The sequence below is a fragment of the Vicugna pacos genome, chromosome 13, assembly GCF_048564905.1.
Source record: "Vicugna pacos chromosome 13, VicPac4, whole genome shotgun sequence".
NCBI classification, from domain to species: domain Eukaryota; kingdom Metazoa; phylum Chordata; class Mammalia; order Artiodactyla; family Camelidae; genus Vicugna; species Vicugna pacos.
The window spans coordinates 37,139,390-37,160,385 of NC_132999.1; the positions used below are offsets into that span (position 1 = coordinate 37,139,390).

A 20,996-nucleotide genomic window follows, 5' to 3' on the forward strand; every position below is an offset into this window, starting at 1 on the left:
GATTTCAGTGCACAGATAACAAGAACCAAGGCACAGTGTTTTGGTTAAAGAGATTGACTTACACTGAAATTGGAAAAGGCATCTGCTATACAGGATTTTGGATTTAATAGAATTTGTTATAACTAGATCAGCAAGGCATTATTACTGTGGGCCATCTGCTGGATTATGGAAATAGCTTTGTAATACGGAGCCAGATGTATTTATAACAATGGCATTCTACTTATTTTAAGTAACCTTTTGTAGTTAGGTACCTTCGGCTGCTATTTTACTTGACATATCAACTGATAACCTGAGAATGCAATGTCTTTCAAAGTGATTATTTTCTATAGAATTGAGACAAGACAGCTGAGAGAGTCAGTGAGACTCATGATGTAAAACTTTAGTACTGTAACAATACAGATTCCTTTCCATTATAATGCTTTTTGAAAAGCCTTTTCTCTGATCTGTTGGATTTTGGAGTCTCATAGCAGTCCCATAATATAGGTAAGGCAAGTAAAACCAGTAAACTGAGTTTTAGCTAAAGTTTGGGTTTTTAAAAATTTTTTTTTATTGAAGCGTGGTTGATTTACAATGCTAGTTTCAAGTGTACAGCAAAGGGATCCAGCTATACATATACATACATATATATTTTTTCTTCAGATTCCTTTCCATTATATGCTACCACAAGAAACTGAATGTAGTTCCCTGTGCTACACAGCAGGTCCCTGCTGTTTATCTATTTTATGTATAGTAAACCCCTAATTTGTTCCTGCCCTTTCCCCCTGGCAACCACCATTTGTTTTCTGTCTGTGAGTCTGTTTTTAGTTTGTAAATAAAATTTGTATTTTTTTTAGATTCCACATATAAGTGATACTGTATATTTGTCTTTGACCTACTTCACTTAATATAATAATGTTTAAGTCCATCCATGTTGCTGCAGATAGCATTATTTAATTCTTTATAGCTGAGTGATATTCCATTGTATCTATATACCACATCTTCATCCATTCATCTGTTGATGGACAGTTAGGTTGTTTTCATGTTTTGGTTATTGTAAATAGTTAGCTAAAAATTTTACCTGGAGTACAAAACTAAAAGCTGTGAATAAATTCTGCCTAGACAGAGTCCTGCCCAGTGGTGCAGTGGTGTGAAGGAAATAAGATGGATCTTCTGATTGATTCGTAAAGTATGGTGAAGTGTGTTGCTGATGTGACCTTATTAAAGATCTTGGAAGTTGGAATTGACTTTTTCTAAGGTTGAGATCTGGCCTTACTGTGAAACGTAGATCTATGAGAGAATGGGTGAGGTAGGGAAGACTGCTAGAACTCATTAACGACAATTTCAAATTCTGTTTGCTTACCGAGAGATGAGATTGGGAAAGAGGTGCAGTATGGTAAAAATATTAAGATCCTAGATTGTGGCTGTTGTCTACATGGATGCTTAACTAAAAGAACTAAAAAGAACTAAAAAGTATCTGTGGATGCTTACTAAATTATTAAAAAGAACTAAAAAGTATCTGTGGCTTGGCTGTAGAACTTTGGGAAATTACTTGCAGACACAGTAGTCAAATATGCTGTTTGACTCTTCTGAATGAAGATGGAGTAGACTGTTATGGCTGGAGGTAAACAATATATGACATCAGTTTTTGCTAGTGTGATTGGGTCTGTGAATCTGTAACATGCTTTACCTGTCTACCCTGTGTAAGGAGCTGTTGTGGGTTTTGTCCCACATGGGTGTATGTAGGTAGTAATCACCATGAGAAATGGCATCTTGGTATGTCAGGGGAAGACATGTTTTATGTTTATTATAGGATATGTGTTTTGAAAAGATTTCCGCCTTGCATTTGAATAATGCTTTTTGAAAAGCCTTTTCTCTGATCTGTTGGATTTTGGAGTCTCATAGCAGTCCCATAATATAGGTAAGGCAAGTAATATTTCTAGTGGCAAATGGAGAAAATGAGGTACAAACTAAGACTGACTTAATGGTTATTTAGTTATTTAGTAGTAGAGCAGAGACAGAAGCCTAGGTCCTGCATTCTGTTTCTAGTCTTGTACTCTTTAGTAGAAGACTGACAGAGTTTTTATGAAGAACATACTTGGATTTTTGAGGTAGAAAATAAAGGTTAAGGTCCCCAAAGGACCTAGGTTACTTGGAGCAGAACTTGTCTTGTGATAATCGCAGACAAGGGGGCATAAAACTGTTAGGATCAACTTCCCTTGTAAATTTTGGGTCCGTTTTCAATTGTTGAATGTATTTTCACTTGAGCCTGCATTCTTTGTCTTTGTGAATTCTGGAGGTAAGGAGAAGAATCAGAAGGGAAACTTTTTAGGATTACTAAATAACGGATTTGGTCTTATTTTATGGAAGTTTAAATTTAGAGATCTATGGGGGGGAAGGGTATAGCTCAAGTGGTAGAGTGCATGCTTAGTATGTATCCGGTCCTGGGTTCAATTCCCAGTACCTCCTCTAAAAATAAATAAACCTAATTACCTTCCCCTACTAAGATAAAATAAAATGATACAAATAAATAAAATATAAAAAAAAATAGAGATCTGTTAAACTTAGGGATTGAGAAATTGTACCTGGAACATGATTCTACTGAGGTTACTGCCATAGTGTGACTCTGTTGTCTCTTGTCCATTGGGTAGGAAGAATTATAGTATATAAAGAAGTTATAACTCCACAGGAGAAAAGACTGGGAAAGAAAGCATCACAGTGGGTGGTCTTTATTTTCTCCTTTGAACCTGTTTGTATTTTCTAAGTTCACTATAGTGAGCATATATCATTTTTATAGTCTTCTATTTCCTAGTTTTTAACTAAAAAAATAAACATGGATGATTTTTATGGTTCAAGTGAAAATTTGGAAAAACATGGATCAGCACTTCTGAAGAGTAGTTTAAACACTTGGTGCTATCAAAGTATTTTGCTTTCTAGGCAGTTATGTTAATAAATCAGTTTGATAAATTATTTGATTATAATCTTATAGGTCAAGTTGTGAGTGTATTGAGTGTTTTGGATTTTTCTTTGCATTAGAAATTGATCATTTAGCTATGCTGATTAATAAATTAGTTTTAGTCCCCCAGAAGCAAACAAGCCTTAGGCTTACTTACAGTAATTACTTACCAATGAATGACCTAAAAATAACACTTTGATTTATAGTGAAAACTAAATTTAAAGATCTTCTCATCTGCTTCCATTTCCTTGGTGGGTTTCTAATAAGAAAAACCAAATTATTAAGTGATTCTTTAAGGTACTTGTTTTCATCCAGGGACATTGGACTCATTAGTTTCTCTCATTTGTTTGCTCATTTATTCACCATCTGTTAGGTCTTGGGCACTGTACTAAATGCTGGAGACACAAGTAAGAGGGTCCTTCCAGTAAAGGCTATACAGTTTTAGTTTGGGAGAGACATCACAGAGATATCCTAGGCATATGGAGGTATCCTGGGATTTCTTCTGTTTTCTAGTTTTTAACTAAAAGGCAGCATTACTAGCTTGTTTGAAGAACTTAATGCTTTTGCTAGTGTGACTAGATGGCGTTAAAAAGAGCTGATGACTTCATAATTATTTTTCTGATTGCAAAATATTGAAAATCACTGATCTAAAGAATTTCCTTATCTAAGGAGCATTTCTTATTGAAGTTGGTGACCCTAGTATACAGATTTGTATCAGGAGCATAATTAAGAAACCTTGTATGACTCTTCTAGGATGGAGGTGGTATCTTTCTGTCTTTTATCCTCTGTATAGTTGATCTTGAACAACAGGGGTTTGAATTGCACAGGTCCACTTATACGTGGATATTTTTCCATAGTGACGACTACTACTATGTAGGAACTGCAGATATGGAGGGCCGACTATAAGTTATATTCAGGTTAACCTCCACGTTTGTCAAGGATAAGCTGTACTAGTAAATGAAAGGACATTTCATGTTTGAGCTTAATTTTAAGATTTTTAGTATTGCTGCATTATAGTGTATCAAAAGTTACCTTTTGTCTAGTGTATATATAATATATATAGACATATAGTAGTTCCTAGACTCTTAAGAGTTAATCTTTTATTCCGGCCAGCGAGTTATCCTCCTAAAACACTTGATATGTAGTCATTCGGCTACTCTTAGAACACCTGTGGGCACTGGTAGCTTTAAGGTAGCCTGTTTATTGTTAGCTCTAATTGAGGCAAAATTTGCTTCTAACTTCATCTGTTTTTCATAGTTCTTCTCTGTAGTTCATTAGAGACCTAGTTTGCCTTCTTTGACAAGATAACCCTTTAAATATTTGAATGTGATTATTTATTCAGCAAATATTTCTTGAGCACCTACACATGCAAGACATGGTCCTGGGCATTGTGAGAGATCCACAGGTAATTAAGAGGCATAGTTGGTTCTCAAAGAACTGATACAGAGAAAGAGTCATTGGTTTGTTGAGAAGATTGTTTTTGCTTATGATGATCAGGAAAGCTGCTTGGAGGCAATAATGTTTGAATTAAGATTAGTGATGGGGCAGTCTAGGCTGAAATCATGATCAAAAACCTAGAGATGAGGAAGTACAGTGCAAATTAGAGGAGTAAGAAGAGGCCCAGCTTAGCTGTTTCACAAACTATCCTCAGGGATATTAAAAATGTTCTTCGTTGTATTCTCAACACCTGTAGGAATGTTGGCAGATGATGGGGACTCAGTAAATAATTGTTGATTGAATGGTCACATTTGGGAAGTACTGAACATCTTAAAAGAGTCATAAAGCACTTTGGGGTATTGAACCCTTGATAAGTCTTTTAGAGAAGAAAAAGTGCTTTACTCAGACTTCTTTGATTATGGATTGCCCACTAACAACTCTTGAAGTCCTTTGGAAAATATTACACTGGGGACTCTGGCAGAGGTGACATGGAAGGCTGGGAAGTATTTTCTTCAAGCTAAACACACCCATTTTCTTCAGTCATCTCTACATTTGACACTGGGTTTCTAAACTCCTCACCAGTCTGATATCTGTCCCTGCAAGCATTCTAACTTATATTCTTAAAATGTACTCAAAACAGAACACAATACTCCAATTGTGAACTAACCAGTGAAGAGTGAATGGGACTGCTACCCTCCTTGATCTAGAAACTGTTCTTCTAATGAAGCCTAAGATTGTATTTTGTTTCTTTTTAGCAGCTGAGTCACTGTCTTGGCTCCTGTTCAGTTCTCATATTAATTTACAAGAAGTTCTTTGAGTAGATTCAGAGAGATTTCCTATTAGTAGAGCTAACAAATGAATGTCCATTTTCTTCTGATTGAGTCTAGGCTGTTTTCTCAGAAGTACTAGTCATTCTTAAGCTTCCTGAAATCTGAGAAAGAAAAGAAAAAGAATTAATTGTATAATGCTGGAGTAACATGAAAGTCCAACTGAGCTGCTGAGTATACTTCAAAACTAGATAAAATATGATGAATACCATATATGTATGTGTGTATAACTGAATCACCATGCTGTACACTAACACAACTTTGTAAACTGACTATACTTCAACTAATATATATATATATATATATAAAATGAATCCCCATGTATCCATCTCAGATTCAGCCATTATTAAGCTATTTGCCATATATACCTCAAATGTTTTTTTGTTTTTCTGTTTTGCTTAAGTATTTAAAGAAAATCATAGACATTGTTTTTCACCCCTATAAACTTCAGTATGTATCTCTAAAAAATATGAACATTTTCTTATATAACCACATACTGTTATTGTATCTAATGAAATGAACAATATTTCCTAGATGCTATCTAATGTCCAGTTCATAATAAAATATCTTTGATTATTTTAAAGTGTCTTTACAGTTGGTTTTTAACTGAATCAAGATCCAGGCAAGATCTACATATTAGATTTAGTTATGTTTCTAGTCTCTTTTAACCTAAAACAGTTCCCTCCTATTTTGCATAATTTCATTCTATCCACTTCTCTGACCCTTCATGTCTTTATACCAAGTTCTGTTACTGTTCCTTTTGAAATAGCTGTAAGAGTTTTCCTTCCTTTTTAGCAGTTCAGCAAACATTTTGAAATATTATGTACAAAACATGTGCTAAGCATTGTGGGAGGTAGAAAGGTTAATTTGACATATACCTGGCCTGTTAGGAGCCTGCAATCAAGTGGCAGAGAGAAGTGCATACAGAAACAATATAAACAGATTATTTGCCTAAATTGCCTTGATTATATAGCCTCCCATTTATTTTCCTGGAAAATGCTGTCAGTGGACTTTTCTTAATACATTACTGTATTCATGTCCCACAGTTAATTTCCTCTTGAATTAATCCAAACTATACTGTTTTTGGCCTGGCACTTGATGCTTCTACTAGCTTTCACCTTCACCTAACTCCTCAAGGCACAAACATCCTCTTTTTTTTTTTTTAACCAAATTTATCATGTAAAATTTTTATTTCTCAAAATTATAAACATTGAGAAGAAAAATGTTGTGTTTTTCTGTGTAATATTGGGAAGCTTAGTAATTACTTTTGGGGGGGTGAGTATAGCTCAGTGGTAGAGTGCATGCTTAGCATGCATGAGGTCCTGGGTTCAATCCCTAGGACCTCCATTAAAAAAAAATTACTTTTGGAGAGTCCCAGCACATAAGCCATTAGGCCTATTCTTGCTGCCTACCACCTTCCCAGAAACAGAGCTTCTGCCAGTTAAAAAAGCTTCCTTTAAATAAATAAATTAAAAAAAGCCCATTCAGTGTTCTAAATCACAGACAACAGATACATGATTTGTGTTTTACCACTTCCCCATCACCATGCCTATTGCTAACTATTAATTTCTTGTTTTTAGACATGACCGTCTCAGTGTAGCACTTCAGACAGCACTACCTAGCGAGAATAACTGGCAAATGATATGAAACCTTTCTTCTATCTTAAACCAATAGTTCTTGAATTAAGCTGTGTGTCAGAATCGCCTTATACTTTTAATCAATAGATTCCCTAGGTTTCACCCTAGACTCTTAAATCAGGATTTCCTGGAATGGTATAGAAGTGATTCTTACGAAGTTGGCGGTGTTTTGTAGACTGACTTTGGGGACCAGACAGGTAATTCTTATTTTGTTAAACAGCTCTAGCAGTGAAGACTATAGTTTATAGTTGCCCATATTTTCAATTGTAGTACAGCATGTCATTCCTCTGACAGTATATTCTGATATGTGTATTCTGATATGTTCAATTTATGTTTCAAGGATTTGGTAGGATTTCTTTGAATTACACCAGGCAGAACACATGAATCAAATGCCCAAGATAAAGATACGGGATCCAGAGAGGTGGCATCTTGGTTTTCTAAATATAACTGAGCTTAAATTAAAGCATTAAAACTCTTCAGCCCTCTGAAAGTTTATTCTCTCTGTTTAGTGAATACCTTTAAAGGTTAAAATGCAAGAGTTCAACGTTTTTGCAATAAACAGTCTTTGAATTCTTCATATCTCATGTGTATTCATTAAATGTGATTTAAATATGTCATTTAATGTCATATATCTTTGTCAGATTTTCCGTAAAAATAAGTCTACACATTGGGGAAAAGTTCTTTATTAGACTACATGATTTGATTTTGGGACCAGAAATTGTGGTTAAGTTACTGAGCAAAATAGAGAGACTGAAGTTTCAAGATTATCCAATGAGTTAATGACAGACCCAGAAATAGAATCCTGTGTTATTTGCTTGGGTTGTGATTTCGTCTATAGAGGGTGGCCTGTGATCTGTTTACATAAATTGCAGGAAGTAAGGTTTGGGGTTTGGAAGAAGTTACAGCTCTGTGATATTTGGCCAAGAAGCTCCCCTCCCCCACATTTACCACCTGTTTTACTGACACCAGTCCTAAACTAAGGAGGGTAAAGAGGCAGTTCAGACTTACACTTTCTACTCATAAAACGGTCTTATAAAGCTGAAGCTGGTTGTTGGTTGGCATGCCTTTTTTCATCTTCTGTTATTAGAGAATAACAAGACCTGGCCATAGTCTTGTGTTGGGTAAGAGATGGGTATAGCCTAAGTAGGTGATATGTAGATAGTATAGAGTGATTTCCTATAGAATTTTTTCAGGGTTTATACAGATATATATATGAGTGTATAATAAACAGTATGGTTTGGAATTGGTGGAGCCCACCAGAAAAGAGACTTTCCTGAAATAGTAATGGTTCAAGGGTTATAGATTTCAAACTAATTGCTGTAGTAGGGTTGCTTTCTGGTGAAGTTATTACTTTTACTCTCCCCTTCTTGTTCCAGTTTGTGGAGTCGGGGTGACCCCTGTGGCACTAGTGAGGGAAGAAGCAGGAACTTAATAGAACAAGAGACTGTTTGCGTGTGATGATTCTTAAACTTGCTCTTTAAACCACCCCCCCAGCTTTATTGAGATATAATTCACATACCATACAGTTCTCCCATTTCAAGTAAATTTCGGTGTTTTTTTTTTTTAAAAAAATATTCGTAGAGTAGTATAACCATTAACTACAGTCTACTTACAGAATATTTTCCTCTCTCTCTAAAAGAAACCCCACATTCAATAGCAGTCAGTTCTCTTTACCTGTCCCCCCAGCCCTAAGAAACTACTAATCTAATTTAATCTAACTACCAACCAATCCGTAATCTAACTACTAATATAAATCTGTCTGTTTAGAAATTTGTTATAAATAGAATCATGTACTATGTAGTCTTGTGATTGGCTTCTTTCACTTAGCATGTTTTCAAAGGTCATGTATATTGTAGCCTGTACCATTCCTTTTTATTGCTAAATAACATTCCGCTGTATGGTTATAACATCTTATTTATCCGTTCATCAGTTAATAGGCATTTGGATTGTTTCCACTGTTTTGCTGTTACGATTTAATGCTGCTATGAACATTCGTGTACAGATTTTTCTGTGGATGTATGTTTTCATTTCTTGGGTATCATATCTAGGAGTGGAATGGCTGTGTCATATGGTTAATCTATGTTTAACTTTTTGACAAACTGCCAAACTGTTTTCCAAAGTGGCTGTACTGTTTTACATTTCCACTACCAGTGTATGAGAACTTCAGTTTCTCCACCTCTTTGCAACATTTCTTACTGTCTTTCTTTTTGATTATAGCCATCCTAGGTGGTGTGAAGTGGTATCTCACTGTGGTTTTTGTTTTGCATTTTCCTAATGACCAATGATGTTGAATATCTTTCATATCTTATTGGATGCTTTTATATCTTCCTTGTAGAAATGTCTTTTCAAATTTCTGCCTGTTTTTTTGCAGTCAAATACTCTACCCCTGAGCTATACCTCCAAATCTTTGTCTTTGCCCATTTTTAAATTGGGTTGTCTTTTTTATTACTAAGTTGTAAAGGTCCTATATATATATATTTTTTTTTTTCTGGATACCTAACTTCCTCTTCTAACTGTGGATTGGTCCAAAATTACTTGCTTGGAAGCAGAGAGAAGTAATGGATACTAGACTATATTTAAAAGATTTGGTGAGTTTTTGGTTAGATCTTAGTAGTTCTTTTTTTTTTTTTGCAGATAGTCATAATTTATTAACATTTTTACTTGTTCAGTTTTTCATTTTTCCCTGAACTTTTATTTTATTTTATTTTTTTAACATTTTTTATTGATTTATAATCATTTTACAATGTTGTGTCAAATTCCAGTGTTCAGCACAATTTTTCAGTCATTCATGGACATATACACACTCATTGTCACATTTTTTTCTCTGTGAGTTATCATAACATTTTGTGTATATTTCCCTGTGCTATACAGTGTAATCTTGTTTATCTATTCTACAATTTTGAAATCCCAGTCTATCCCTTCCCACCCTCCACCCCCCTGGTAACCACAAGTCTGTATTCTCTGTCCATGAGTCTATTTCTGTCCTGTATTTATGCTTTGTTTTTGTTTGTTTGTTTTTGTTTTTGTTTTTTAGATTCCACATATGACCGATCTCATATGGTATTTTTCTTTCTCTTTCTGGCTTACTTCACCTAGAATGACATTCTCCAGGAGCATCCATGTTGCTGCAAATGGCATTATGTTGTTGGTTTTTATGGCTGAGTAGTATTCCATTGTATAAATATACCACATCTTCTTTATCCAGTCACCTGTTGATGGACATTTAGGCTGTTTCCTTGTTTTGGCTATTGTAAATAGTGCTGCTGTGAACATTGGGGTGCAGGTGTCATCCTGAAGTAGATTTCCTTCTGGATACAAGCCCAGAAGTGGGATTCCTGGGTCATATGGTAAGTCTATTCCCAGTCTTTTGAGGAATCTCCACACTGTTTTCCACAGTGGCTGCACCAAACTGCATTCCCACCAGCAGTGTAGGAGGGTTCCCCTTTCTCCACAGCCTCTCCAGCATTTGTCATTTGTGGATTTTTGAATGACGGCCATTCTGACTGGTGTGAGGTGATACCTCATTGTAGTTTTGACTTGCATTTCTCTGATAATTAGTGGTATTGAGCATTTTTTCATGTGCTTTTTGATCATTTGTATGTCTTCCTTGGAGAATTGCTTGTTTAGGTCTTCTGCCCATTTTTGGATTGGGTTTATTTTTTTCTTATTGAGTCGAATGAGCTGCTTATATATTCTGGAGATCAAGCCTTTGTTGGTTTCACTTGCAAAAATTTTCTCCCATTCCGTAGGTTTTCTTCTTGTTTTGCTTCTGGTTTCCTTTGCTGTGCAGAAGCTTGTAAGTTTCATTAGGTCCCATTTGTTTATTCTTGCTTTTATTTCTTCTAGGAGAAAATTTTTGAAATGTATGTCAGATAATGTTTTGCCTATGTTTTCCTCTAGGAGGTTTATTGTATCTTGTCTTATGTTTAAGTCTTTAATCCATTTTGAGTTGATTTTTGTATATGGTGTAAGGGTGTGTTCTAGCTTCATTGTTTTACATGCTGCTGTCCAGTTTTCCCAACACCATTTGCTGAAGAGACTGTCTTTATTCCATTGTATATTCTTGCCTCCTTTGTCGAAGATGAGTTGACCAAAAGTTTGTGGGTTCATTTCTGGGCTCTCTATTCTGTTCCATTGGTCCATATGTCTGTTTTGGTACCAATACCATGCTGTCTTGATGACTGTAGCTCTATAGTATTGTCTGAAGTCTGGGAGAGTTATTCCTCCAGCCTCTTTCTTTCTCTTCAGTAATGCTTTGGCAATTCTAGGTCTTTGATGGTTCCATATAAATTTTATTATGATTTGTTCTAGTTCTGTGAAATATGTCCTGGGTAATTGGATAGGGATTGCATTAAATCTGTAGATTGCCTTGGGCAGTGTGACCATTTTAACAATATTGATTCTTCCAATCCAGGAGCATGGAATATCTTTCCATTTTTTAAAGTCTTCTTTAATTTCCTTCATCAGTGGTTTATAGTTTTCTGTGTATAATTCTTTCACCTCCTTGGTTAGATTAATTCCCAGATATTTTATTACTTTGGGTGCTATTTTAAAGGGGATTGTTTCTTTACTTTCTTTTTCTGTTGATTTATCGTTAGTGTAAAGAAGTGCAACTGATTTTTGAACGTTAATTTTGTAACCTGCTACCTTGCTGAATTCTTCAATCAGCTCTAGTAGCTTTTGTGTGGACCTTTTAGGGTTTTCTATATATAGTAACATGTCATCAGCATATAATGACACTTTTACCTCTTCTTTTCCAATTTGGATCCCTTTTATTTCTTTCTCTTGCCTAACTGCTGTGGCTAGGACTTCCAGGACTATGTTGAATAGGAGGGGTGATAGTGGGCATCCTTGTCTTGTCCCAGATTTTAGTGGGAAGCTTTTGAGTTTTTCACTGTTGAGTACTATGCTGGCTGTAGGTTTGTCATATATAGCTTTTATTATGTTGAGATATGTTCCCTCTATACCCACTTTGGCGAGAGTTTTTATTATAAATGGATGTTGAATTTTATCAAATGCTTTTTCTGCATCGATTGAGATGATCATGTGGTTTTTGTCCTTTCTCTTGTTGATGTAGATCTTAATAGTTCTTATTTTAAGTTTATTCTCTTTTTTCCAACTCTTGAGGAACCTTGTTTATTCATTCATTGAACAAATATGACTATAGACGATTCACCAGGATTTGGGGATATAACAGAATGAAACAAACTTTTATCTGCATTCTAGTGGGAGAGAAACACACAGTAAAACAAAAGTAATATAATATAAAAGCTATGAAGAATAAAACAGTATAATGGGAATACAGCATGATGAGCTTTCTGACATATTCTTCACTTTTTCTGATTTCTTAATCTGTTCCTCTCTGACCTTATTGCACTTTACATTTATTTTCATTTTATATAGCTTGTAGCTAAACTCTTATTTTGCTTTCACTCCTAATTCTTAACGACCTTGCAATCTAGTTTTTGCTCTCACTAGTCTACAGAACACACCCTCTATTAAAAGCCAATAGTGTCTTTTCAGTTTATGTCTGTCTTAATCTATGTGTAACACTATTGCCTTTCTCCCCATCATATCACTTGCTGCTATCTTCAGTACAGTTTTCTCCAGTTTTATTGAAAAACTAATTCCTCTTTTAATTATCTATTAGAGTTATCCAAATTTAAGTTTTGGCCTCTTTTCTTCTAACATTTCCATAGTGAACTGATCATTCTCACGTGATTTTGATTGCCTTTTTAGAGCATGTGACCCCCAGTTCTTAATTTTTAGCTCTAGCTTCACCACTACCTTCCCGTTCATCTCAGTGGAGCTGAGATGAACAGCTGATTGCTACTCACTCAACAGGATTCTTTTCCCTTTACTCTTTCCTCTGGCAGATTTTTCCTGTTCAGGCTGATTAAGACACAGGTTATTTCCATGACTGCTTTACTGATTACCTGTGACTAATGATAAAACAATTCACAATGTTGAGTCAAGTAACCTGATTCAAAGGGATTACTCCTTCATGGATATTAGTGAATTTTTCACTTTCACGTCTTTTGAAAGATAGAGATGAGTTCAAAAGTAAAAAAAAAAAAAAAAAAAAGAATAATCTCTTTACCTCTAATGCCAAAGCATTTATTTCCAACAAACTTTTAATTCTTACTTTTATCTGGTGTTATGCTGGTGCTTTCATTCAGACTACTATCACAGTAACCGAGGCATAAAATTTCCCTTTTGAATAGAGGAGGAAATTAAGCCTCAGAAGTTAACAGTATACCCAGGGTCAAATTGGGATTCCAGTCAAGGTCTTGACTCAAGTTCATTAATCTTGTAAGTTTTTTGTAAACTATAAACTGTTACATCTCTATACAGTGGGAGAGAGGAGAGAAGAGCTCATAAGAATTACTTGGGACCTTTTTCAAAATACTTAGTCCAGTTTCACCACCTACTCTCAAGTAGTGTATTGTTATACAACTGTTAGTTGCTTCCTAAATGTGAATAGTTTGTAAATCAGTTTAATATATACTTGAAGGCTACTTGTATTAAAAGGAATCTATATTCTTCTGTTAGTAATGGGATATAATACAGTAGTTTCTGTTGGAGCATACGTATAAGTGAATGCCTGGTTTTTACTGCCTATACTCTGTGTCATTCTACACAAACTTTCTTACATGTTAATTTTTAAAGGACTTGGAGAAAATGCTATTAAGTAGGTTCTGTTTGCATCAACTTAAGCTGTATAAAATTTGGATGTAATTGAATGAATTAATATAGTTGGGTTCAACTATAGTTGGCTTCAGAAATGTGTTTTTGTAATTTGGAGGACACTTTGAGATTTTTCTGATTTCACTATGAACCTTAGCCTTCTTTTGTAAGGGTTCCATATTGCTGACCGTTTACCTGCATAGGGAGAAGAAGGTTGGCATATTTGTTTTTCAGGTTAACCAGCCTAGGGTTCAGGATACCATTTAGGAACAGTAATCTAAATTGAAATGGAGAAAACTGAAACTAAGGCATTGAAGCCACAGTATGTTAGAAAGATATCTGGGTGTTGGTAGTAAAAATTCATATATCATAAAGTTCACCATTTTAAAGTGTAAACGTTGATAGCTTTATACTATAGGGTTTTTATTTGCAAGGTTGTGCAACTAGCACTACTATCTAATTCCAGAACCATTTTCATCACTCTTAAAAAGAAACCTGTTAGCAATAACTCTCTGCCCTCATCCCCCTCTCACATTCCCCTATCTCTCGGCAACTACTAATCTACTTTCCATCTCTAGGATTTGCCTGTTTTGAACATTCCATATAAATGGAATCATACAATATGTGGTCTTTTGTGTCTGACCTCTTTCACTTAGCATAAGGCTCTCAAGGTTCATCTGTGTTTTAGCATGTAACAGTACTTCATTCCTTTTTATGTCTAAATAATATTCCATTGTATATTATATGCATATTGTACAGATACACCGCATTTTGTTTATCTGTTCATTTGGTTTATTTTCACTTTTTGGCTATTATAAATAATGCTGTTAACATTTGTGTGCAAGTTTTTGTGTGAACATAACGTTTTAAGTTCTGCAGATACATATATATGTCTATATATATGTATTCTCAAGGGGATTGTAAATATAAATTTTTATATGTAAAAATACACATATACACTACTAGGAGTAGAATTGCTGGGTCATATGGTAACTTTTGTAGGAATTGCCTCTGTTTTTAATAAGGCTGGTATTGTAGAATACTGTAGAATGTGGTTTAGGTTTAAGAGCCAAATGGGCTGGCTAAATCTCCACATTCTCCTGTCCCTACCCATCTAATCTAGACCATGTAACAGCACCTGATGTCTAGATTGTCAGAGTCAACAGAGCAGGAACACCCAGATAACTACCTTGTAGAATCCTGGATGTAGAGTCCTGAAGTTAGCTCTACCCACTAACCAAGTTTGGTGAGGAGTGGGCTAAGAGCCCAGGGGTGCTTAGAGAAGTCATTCCTCATAGAAATCAAGAGTTAGAGAGAAGCTTTCTGCCCCAACAAAGGAAAAGAAAGGAGTTAGGCTAGAAACATGAAAGCCATTCTTAGATAAGGGGCTGTCATTTAGGAAACACGTTAAAGAAAGATGATGAATTCAATTTTGGACGTGATAGATTTGGGATTTCCAGGATGGAATGTTAGATGTTTTTTTTGGAGATCTGGAGATTGATCTCTGCTAGAGATATAGATTTGAGATTCATTTGCATACAGGTTGAAGTACAGGAGTAGGTAAATCACCCATAAAGTAAAAACCAGTGGAGGAAAGTGTCTGGTAATTCCCATATCTGAAGTCTTTGAGGCTTTGATTCTGCCAATTGATGTTTCAGCTGTATCTTACTCTGAATGGCTTGTTTCTTTCTGGTTTTTGTGATTTTTGATTGTGAATTTATTTTGGGAATTTATCCTCGGAAATTCTTCCAGGCCTAGATCAAAGGCAGGTTCCCCAGAAAAGATTTATATTTACTTCTGTCAAGGCTAGGTGGGGGACATTGCCATTCTAGGAATACTCTAAACAAAATTCTAAGTATGAAGCTTTTTAAACCATAATCTAGGTGAGGGTCAGCTTATGATTGTGAATGTCAGGGTGGTGTTAAAGTGCTATCATAGTCCCCCAGTCCCTCACCAGCACTTTGTGCCAAGGTTAAAGAGAAGTGTTCCTTCCAATTCTCTTGGGTAACACTTGGACTTCACCTCTTGTACCTTGAGCCCCAGTTGGCCTTGGAATTGCAAACTGAAATTCAAAGGGGTTGGTAAAATGTCCTAAAGGTAAGTGAAAGCTGGTTCCAGTACTATGCATACTTACGTAGTTTCCGTCTTTCACTTGGATTTTGGCCTTGATCATACTTTATTTTCTTTCAGGTTATTGATTATAAAGATTAAAGATTTTGTCCAGTGTTTGTTATTTTCAGTGGGCATGTTAATCAAGCTATTTATCTTGTCATTCTGGCAGAAGTAGAAGTATCTGTCTCTCTTCAGTGCATGCAGGGACAATTAGATGCAGGGAATTCAGTCAGCCTCTAAATTAAAAGTTATAAACTTGGGACAACATCCAGTGTTTTCTTTGTCCCACATAGTATTTAGAAAATAAAAATCAGGAGATTTCAAATAAAATTTTGGATATCTTGCATCTCTTGAAAAATTAGAAGTTCTTACAATACTGGGCTTGCAGTCCTGTGTAGCAACAGTTGGCTAGAACTGAAGTTGATCCCTTTAGAGTGAACATGTTCTCTTTAGTTGTACACACAGTCTCCTCCACTAGTACAGTGTTATGCTTATGTATATACACTTATATCCATTCCAACTTCTCTCATTCCTGTTACTGGACACTTGGGGATCTCCATGTGCCAGAGTGCTAATAGACAATTTTACATTTGTTCACTGATTTATTTAACTCTAATGACAAACTTGCAGTTTATCTCTGATGAATAAATAGTCATATAGGTGGTATTATCCCCAAATTACAGATGAAGAAATGGAGGTTCCCTGAGTTTATATAAATTCTTCAAGGTCTCATAGCATCACAGCTAGAATTTGAACAAAGTTCCTTCTGTCGCTGCTATTCTTAACCTTTAAAAAAAAAACAAACAATAGAACTGTTCTTCAGATGAAGTCTTAGTGAAGTCCAGTATATAATACCAACAAATACAGTGCTGCTTTGACTGAAGAGTAAATGGGCTGGGAGAAAATTATGTGGAAATGGGATCATGCATTCTTGGCTGTTTGGTAGCCTAGACACCTCTCTGGAATCCTTAGGATTCTGCTGAACGGTTTTGACACTATCTATAACATAAGCATAATAATTTGTTAAATTTATGAATTTTTGAGCTTTTTTGTATGTTACGGTTATAGTGTGCCTATTTTTCTTATGCTTCCTGGTATGTCTGTCTGCTCAGTGTAAACCTTTTTGCTCAGTAGCATTTTCTAATCATGTGGATATGTGCTCATATAATGGTGTACCTTTTAGCCTTCTATTTCTGTTTTAGAATGGTAGTGTGATTTATACTTTAATTTACTTTGGAGCATCTGATAACTAACTCTTTTTCACTTTCCAGATTCTCTTTGTGGCCAGATGGGTTTGTATGGACAGGCTTGTCCATCTGTAACTTCATTAAGGTGAGTGCTCTTTTTTTTCTTTATTGGAACATGTAACATTTTAAAAGTTTTGCTGGTCAAGTCATTAGAATCAGTTTCACTGTGAGGTTCAGAATAAAATATTGTAGTTTGTTTTGTTAAGCAGTGGGATTGAGAGAGATTTTTGTTTACAGAGATATTTGTGGTAATGAGATTTGGATCTTAATCTCCACTAGTGAATTTATATATGTTCTTGTACATGAGATAAAAATTTTATACTTCTTTGTTACTCCTTTTTTAAAAAAAAGCTTATCTGCTTTCTACTTGTTTTAATTAGGGAATACATAGTAATTTTTGATTGCCTTTGTAGCAGTTATTAAAATAAGACTAGATGGTTATTTAAACCTCTTTCTAAAGGACGATTTAACGCAATATCTAGATTATCCTCATTTATAATAAATAGGTAAAATGTAAAAAAGTAGAAACTAAGTTGTATTTAACTCAGCTTTAGATCTTTCTTGAAGTTGCTAAATCCTTTTAACAGATTAAATCTTATGTGAAATCCTGTGAATAAAACAGATAAATGTGGGAGTTTTCTGCTTGCTTAGGCTTCTGTGTTCTACCCTCACAGTTGCCCCTAAAGGATTACTGCAGTTCCCACAGCACAGTTTGAAAAAAATAACCTAAATCTAATCTGATAATTGAAATCTTTCAGACTAGAATATGAAGTGTTGATAGCAGTACCTGCCAGTTACACGGGTTGTTGCAGCTAGCTGTATCATTTATTTATTCAGCATATTGAGCACCTAATGTATTGTCAGGAGCTATTCTAAATGCTGGGCTACAGTAGTGAACATAACAGATAAAAATCCTGTAATCACAGAACTTGCATTTTGGTGGAGGGACAGTTAATAAAATAAGAAGTATGTTAGATAGTGACAGTGATAAGGGCTAAGGTGAAAAATAAAATAGAGAAGTGGTATAGGAAATAAGGGATATGTGTTATTTTAGATAAGGTAGCCAGGGAGAGCTTCATTTGAATGAAGACCTGAAAGAGTGATGGAATGAGCCATACATTGGATAGGTGGAAGATGAGCATTCTGGGCAGAGGGAATCCAGGAAATGCCAAGGCAGGAGACTTGTCTTGCATATTTGTGGCTAGAACAGAATAAGTGATGAAGAGAGTTGGAATTGCCCAGTCTTAGAGGACAGGAGAGAGAGGAGTGATTCAAAATTGTTAGAGCCATGAATGTGAAGTCAAGGAATCCTTAGGCTTGGAAGAAATTCTGGTTGTTCAGAATGCCATAAAGAAAAACAAAATTGCCTTTTTAGTTTTTGTATACTTGTAAGCTTTACTCCATGCCATTATGGCATTTCTTTCCCTGAGAATGCATCTTCAACTTATAATGGAAATTGATGGAGTGATTGCTTTTCTACTTTGTTGAAATCCATTCTCTACCTCCCTCACCATACCCCCTCACTGCCCCTGCAAACAAAGGACACCTGTATACTGCTGAAAAGAACCTTGTTTTAAAAAGACTGTTATCTTTTTTTTCAATCTCCAAAGCTGCTATTTGGAGATTTCACTTAACAGTGATTTCTGATTAGTATAATGGCAGGGGAAGGAGTCATTTTACATTTTTTTTTGATTATTTAAAACTTTAGATATGGCATATCAGGATATTTTTGCAGACTTTGATCTTCCACTGATTAGACTTCCTTAAAGATACTTTAGTTGTGGGATGTGCTGAAACAGTCTTATTAAAGTCATTCACTGAGATTTAAAAATCCCTTTATTTGTTTATTTATGTTTTAGGTTAAGCGTATATATGACATTGGGTTAAGAATGATATATACCAAAGATTTTTTGCTTGACAGAATTGCAGAATTGGAAGGGATGATGAAAGAGAAGAGATACCATGAGTTATTTTCTAATTTGCTCACTGTGTTAAAATTCTTATGTATAATATCCTAGAATCATATTTTTTGTGGATATAGCTATACATTTAGCATTTAGCTAATAATAAACTAAAAGGCTCTATGGTATTTGAATTAGGATAATTTAGTGTCCTTATATCCTGATCTTTCATTTTTGTAATATTCTATATGGTCCATCTATGAAGTAGAGGATTCCTCTTTTCAGTTGTATGGGTAGAAGACCATTGTTTGTCATTGATTTTTCTAACTGAAAGCCAGCATTGGATTGATACAAGGAAGAGAAGAAAACAATGACTTTTTTTTTTTTTTTGGTGAGGGGAAGAGAAAAGTGGATTACTTTAAAACACAATAAATTTTAGTCCATTTTCCCATAAAATCTTATGCAAATCAGAAATGGCCTCCCCAACTATACTATCCAAATAGAAGTAGAACCAGAAATCTTAAAGTAACTCAAACCTACTGACAAACATTGCTTGTTTGCCATCCTTTTCTTATGTATTCCACTTTTATATCGTGTATGTACCTCTGTGTACTATCTGTATCTCTAGAAAGTGGCTAGCCTCAAAACAGGAAACATGAGAGCTGGTGGAGAAGAACTGGAGAAATGGGAGTGGTTGATTTATATGTAAATGAAGATAGAAGAAAGAATGAAAGTATGTGACATTTAAATAATTTATTGAGTAGGAGAGGGTTTTAATTCATTGTTTTCTATAGATGATATTAGATCCTTGTTTAATGTAAATATGTTAGGATTAAAAAATCATACTTGTATTTTTATGATTAAAAAGTAATGCATGTTGTAGAAATTTTGGGAGGACAGCCATTGTTAATATCTTCACATCATACAATTTTATACTGGTAGATACTGTGTATATCAAAGTATGCTCTAATTTTGATCAGGTTGCTCTTAACTAACATGTAGTTCTTCTTTACTTGCTAGTGTAGGTAGACTGCATTTTAACAAAAGTTACCCTTAATAACATTGTGTTCTATTACAGTATAATGAGACTGTTTTATCAGTCGGGGTTCTTCAGGAGGCAGATAACACACCAGTTATTTGAATAGAGATTTTAATAGAATCATTAACTAAATATAAAGTTGTTAACTAGGTAACAGAAAGGATAAAAATAAAACTGAGGTATCACGGAGATAAACACTTCTAGAAGTGGTTACCAGCCCTAAGGGCTCAGGGACCAGATGGAAAACCTAGAGACTTAAGAGGAAGTGTCCTGTGGAACCAAAATTCAGACCTCTGGGGAGAAGGCACTCACTACATGGCTAGTGCTTGTGTCTAAGCTCAGAATAGGAGTCCCATGGGTTTGAGACCCAGAACTCTGGGGAAAAGGTGCTGGCTGGTCCTGGTGTCTTTGAGTGGGGTTATGATTAAGCTAGTTCCATAAGTACTGGAAAAACTTCAAACTGGATTCACTTTCTGCTATGGGGAGGACCTTCTGCTATAGGAATGAAGAAACTTGCTGAGATGATGCTCTTACGAAGCTCAAAGAATAGACCGGAAAGCACAAGTATGTTTTTCCATCTCCAGGCTTGTAGTCCATCTTTAGTGTTCCCTCTTGGCAGAACCTTATAGGAAATGAGCTGGCAAAGCAGCAATGTGGTTTGCAGAGTCTCAGGTCCAGCGTCATTAAGGCAGATGGGAAGAAGAGATGGGAGTTTGAAACTGAGGGGCAATAATAACTTAATAACTTGTGTCAGCAAACTACCAAGAAATATGGTATAAAAAATCTTTTCTCAGATCTGTTTTGCAGTCAGTGTTTATGTGATTTTAGTAGAATATTTGCATGTTGCTAAAAATGCTAATTTTGTGAATCATGTGAAATTATATTAAAAATGTATCAAGACTCACAAGTATTCCTTGTAGTCTGAATCTACTGCATTCATATCTTGAGTTGGGATAGTAAAGAGTCGGAATAGTGAATACTGGGTCGTCTACATCTATTTAATTCCTTAGTTTTGGATAGCAAGAATAGGAGTTCAAATAGTGATGGATACAGCTTCTGTGAGACAGTAGAATCTTAAAAACATAGCAAAATCGGGGAGGAGAGGGTATAGCTCAGCGGTAGAATAATGCTTAGCATGTGTGAGGTCCTGGGTTCAGTCCCTAGTAGCTCCATTAAA

General features: G+C 35.2%; 1 protein-coding gene across 6 annotated transcripts in view; it reads left to right on the forward strand.

The window, feature by feature from the left end:
• FOXJ3 (forkhead box J3) overlaps positions 1-20,996 on the forward strand; it is a 126,470-nt gene that overhangs the window by 10,896 nt on the left and 94,578 nt on the right. For all 6 annotated transcript variants that reach the window (XM_072974650.1, XM_006215838.4, XM_072974651.1 and 3 more), the window contains exon 2: positions 16,904-16,964. In XM_072974650.1, the coding sequence (XP_072830751.1) occupies positions 16,921-16,964 (44 nt within the window). In that variant the 5' untranslated portion in view covers positions 16,904-16,920. The remainder of the gene's footprint in view (positions 1-16,903; positions 16,965-20,996) is intronic.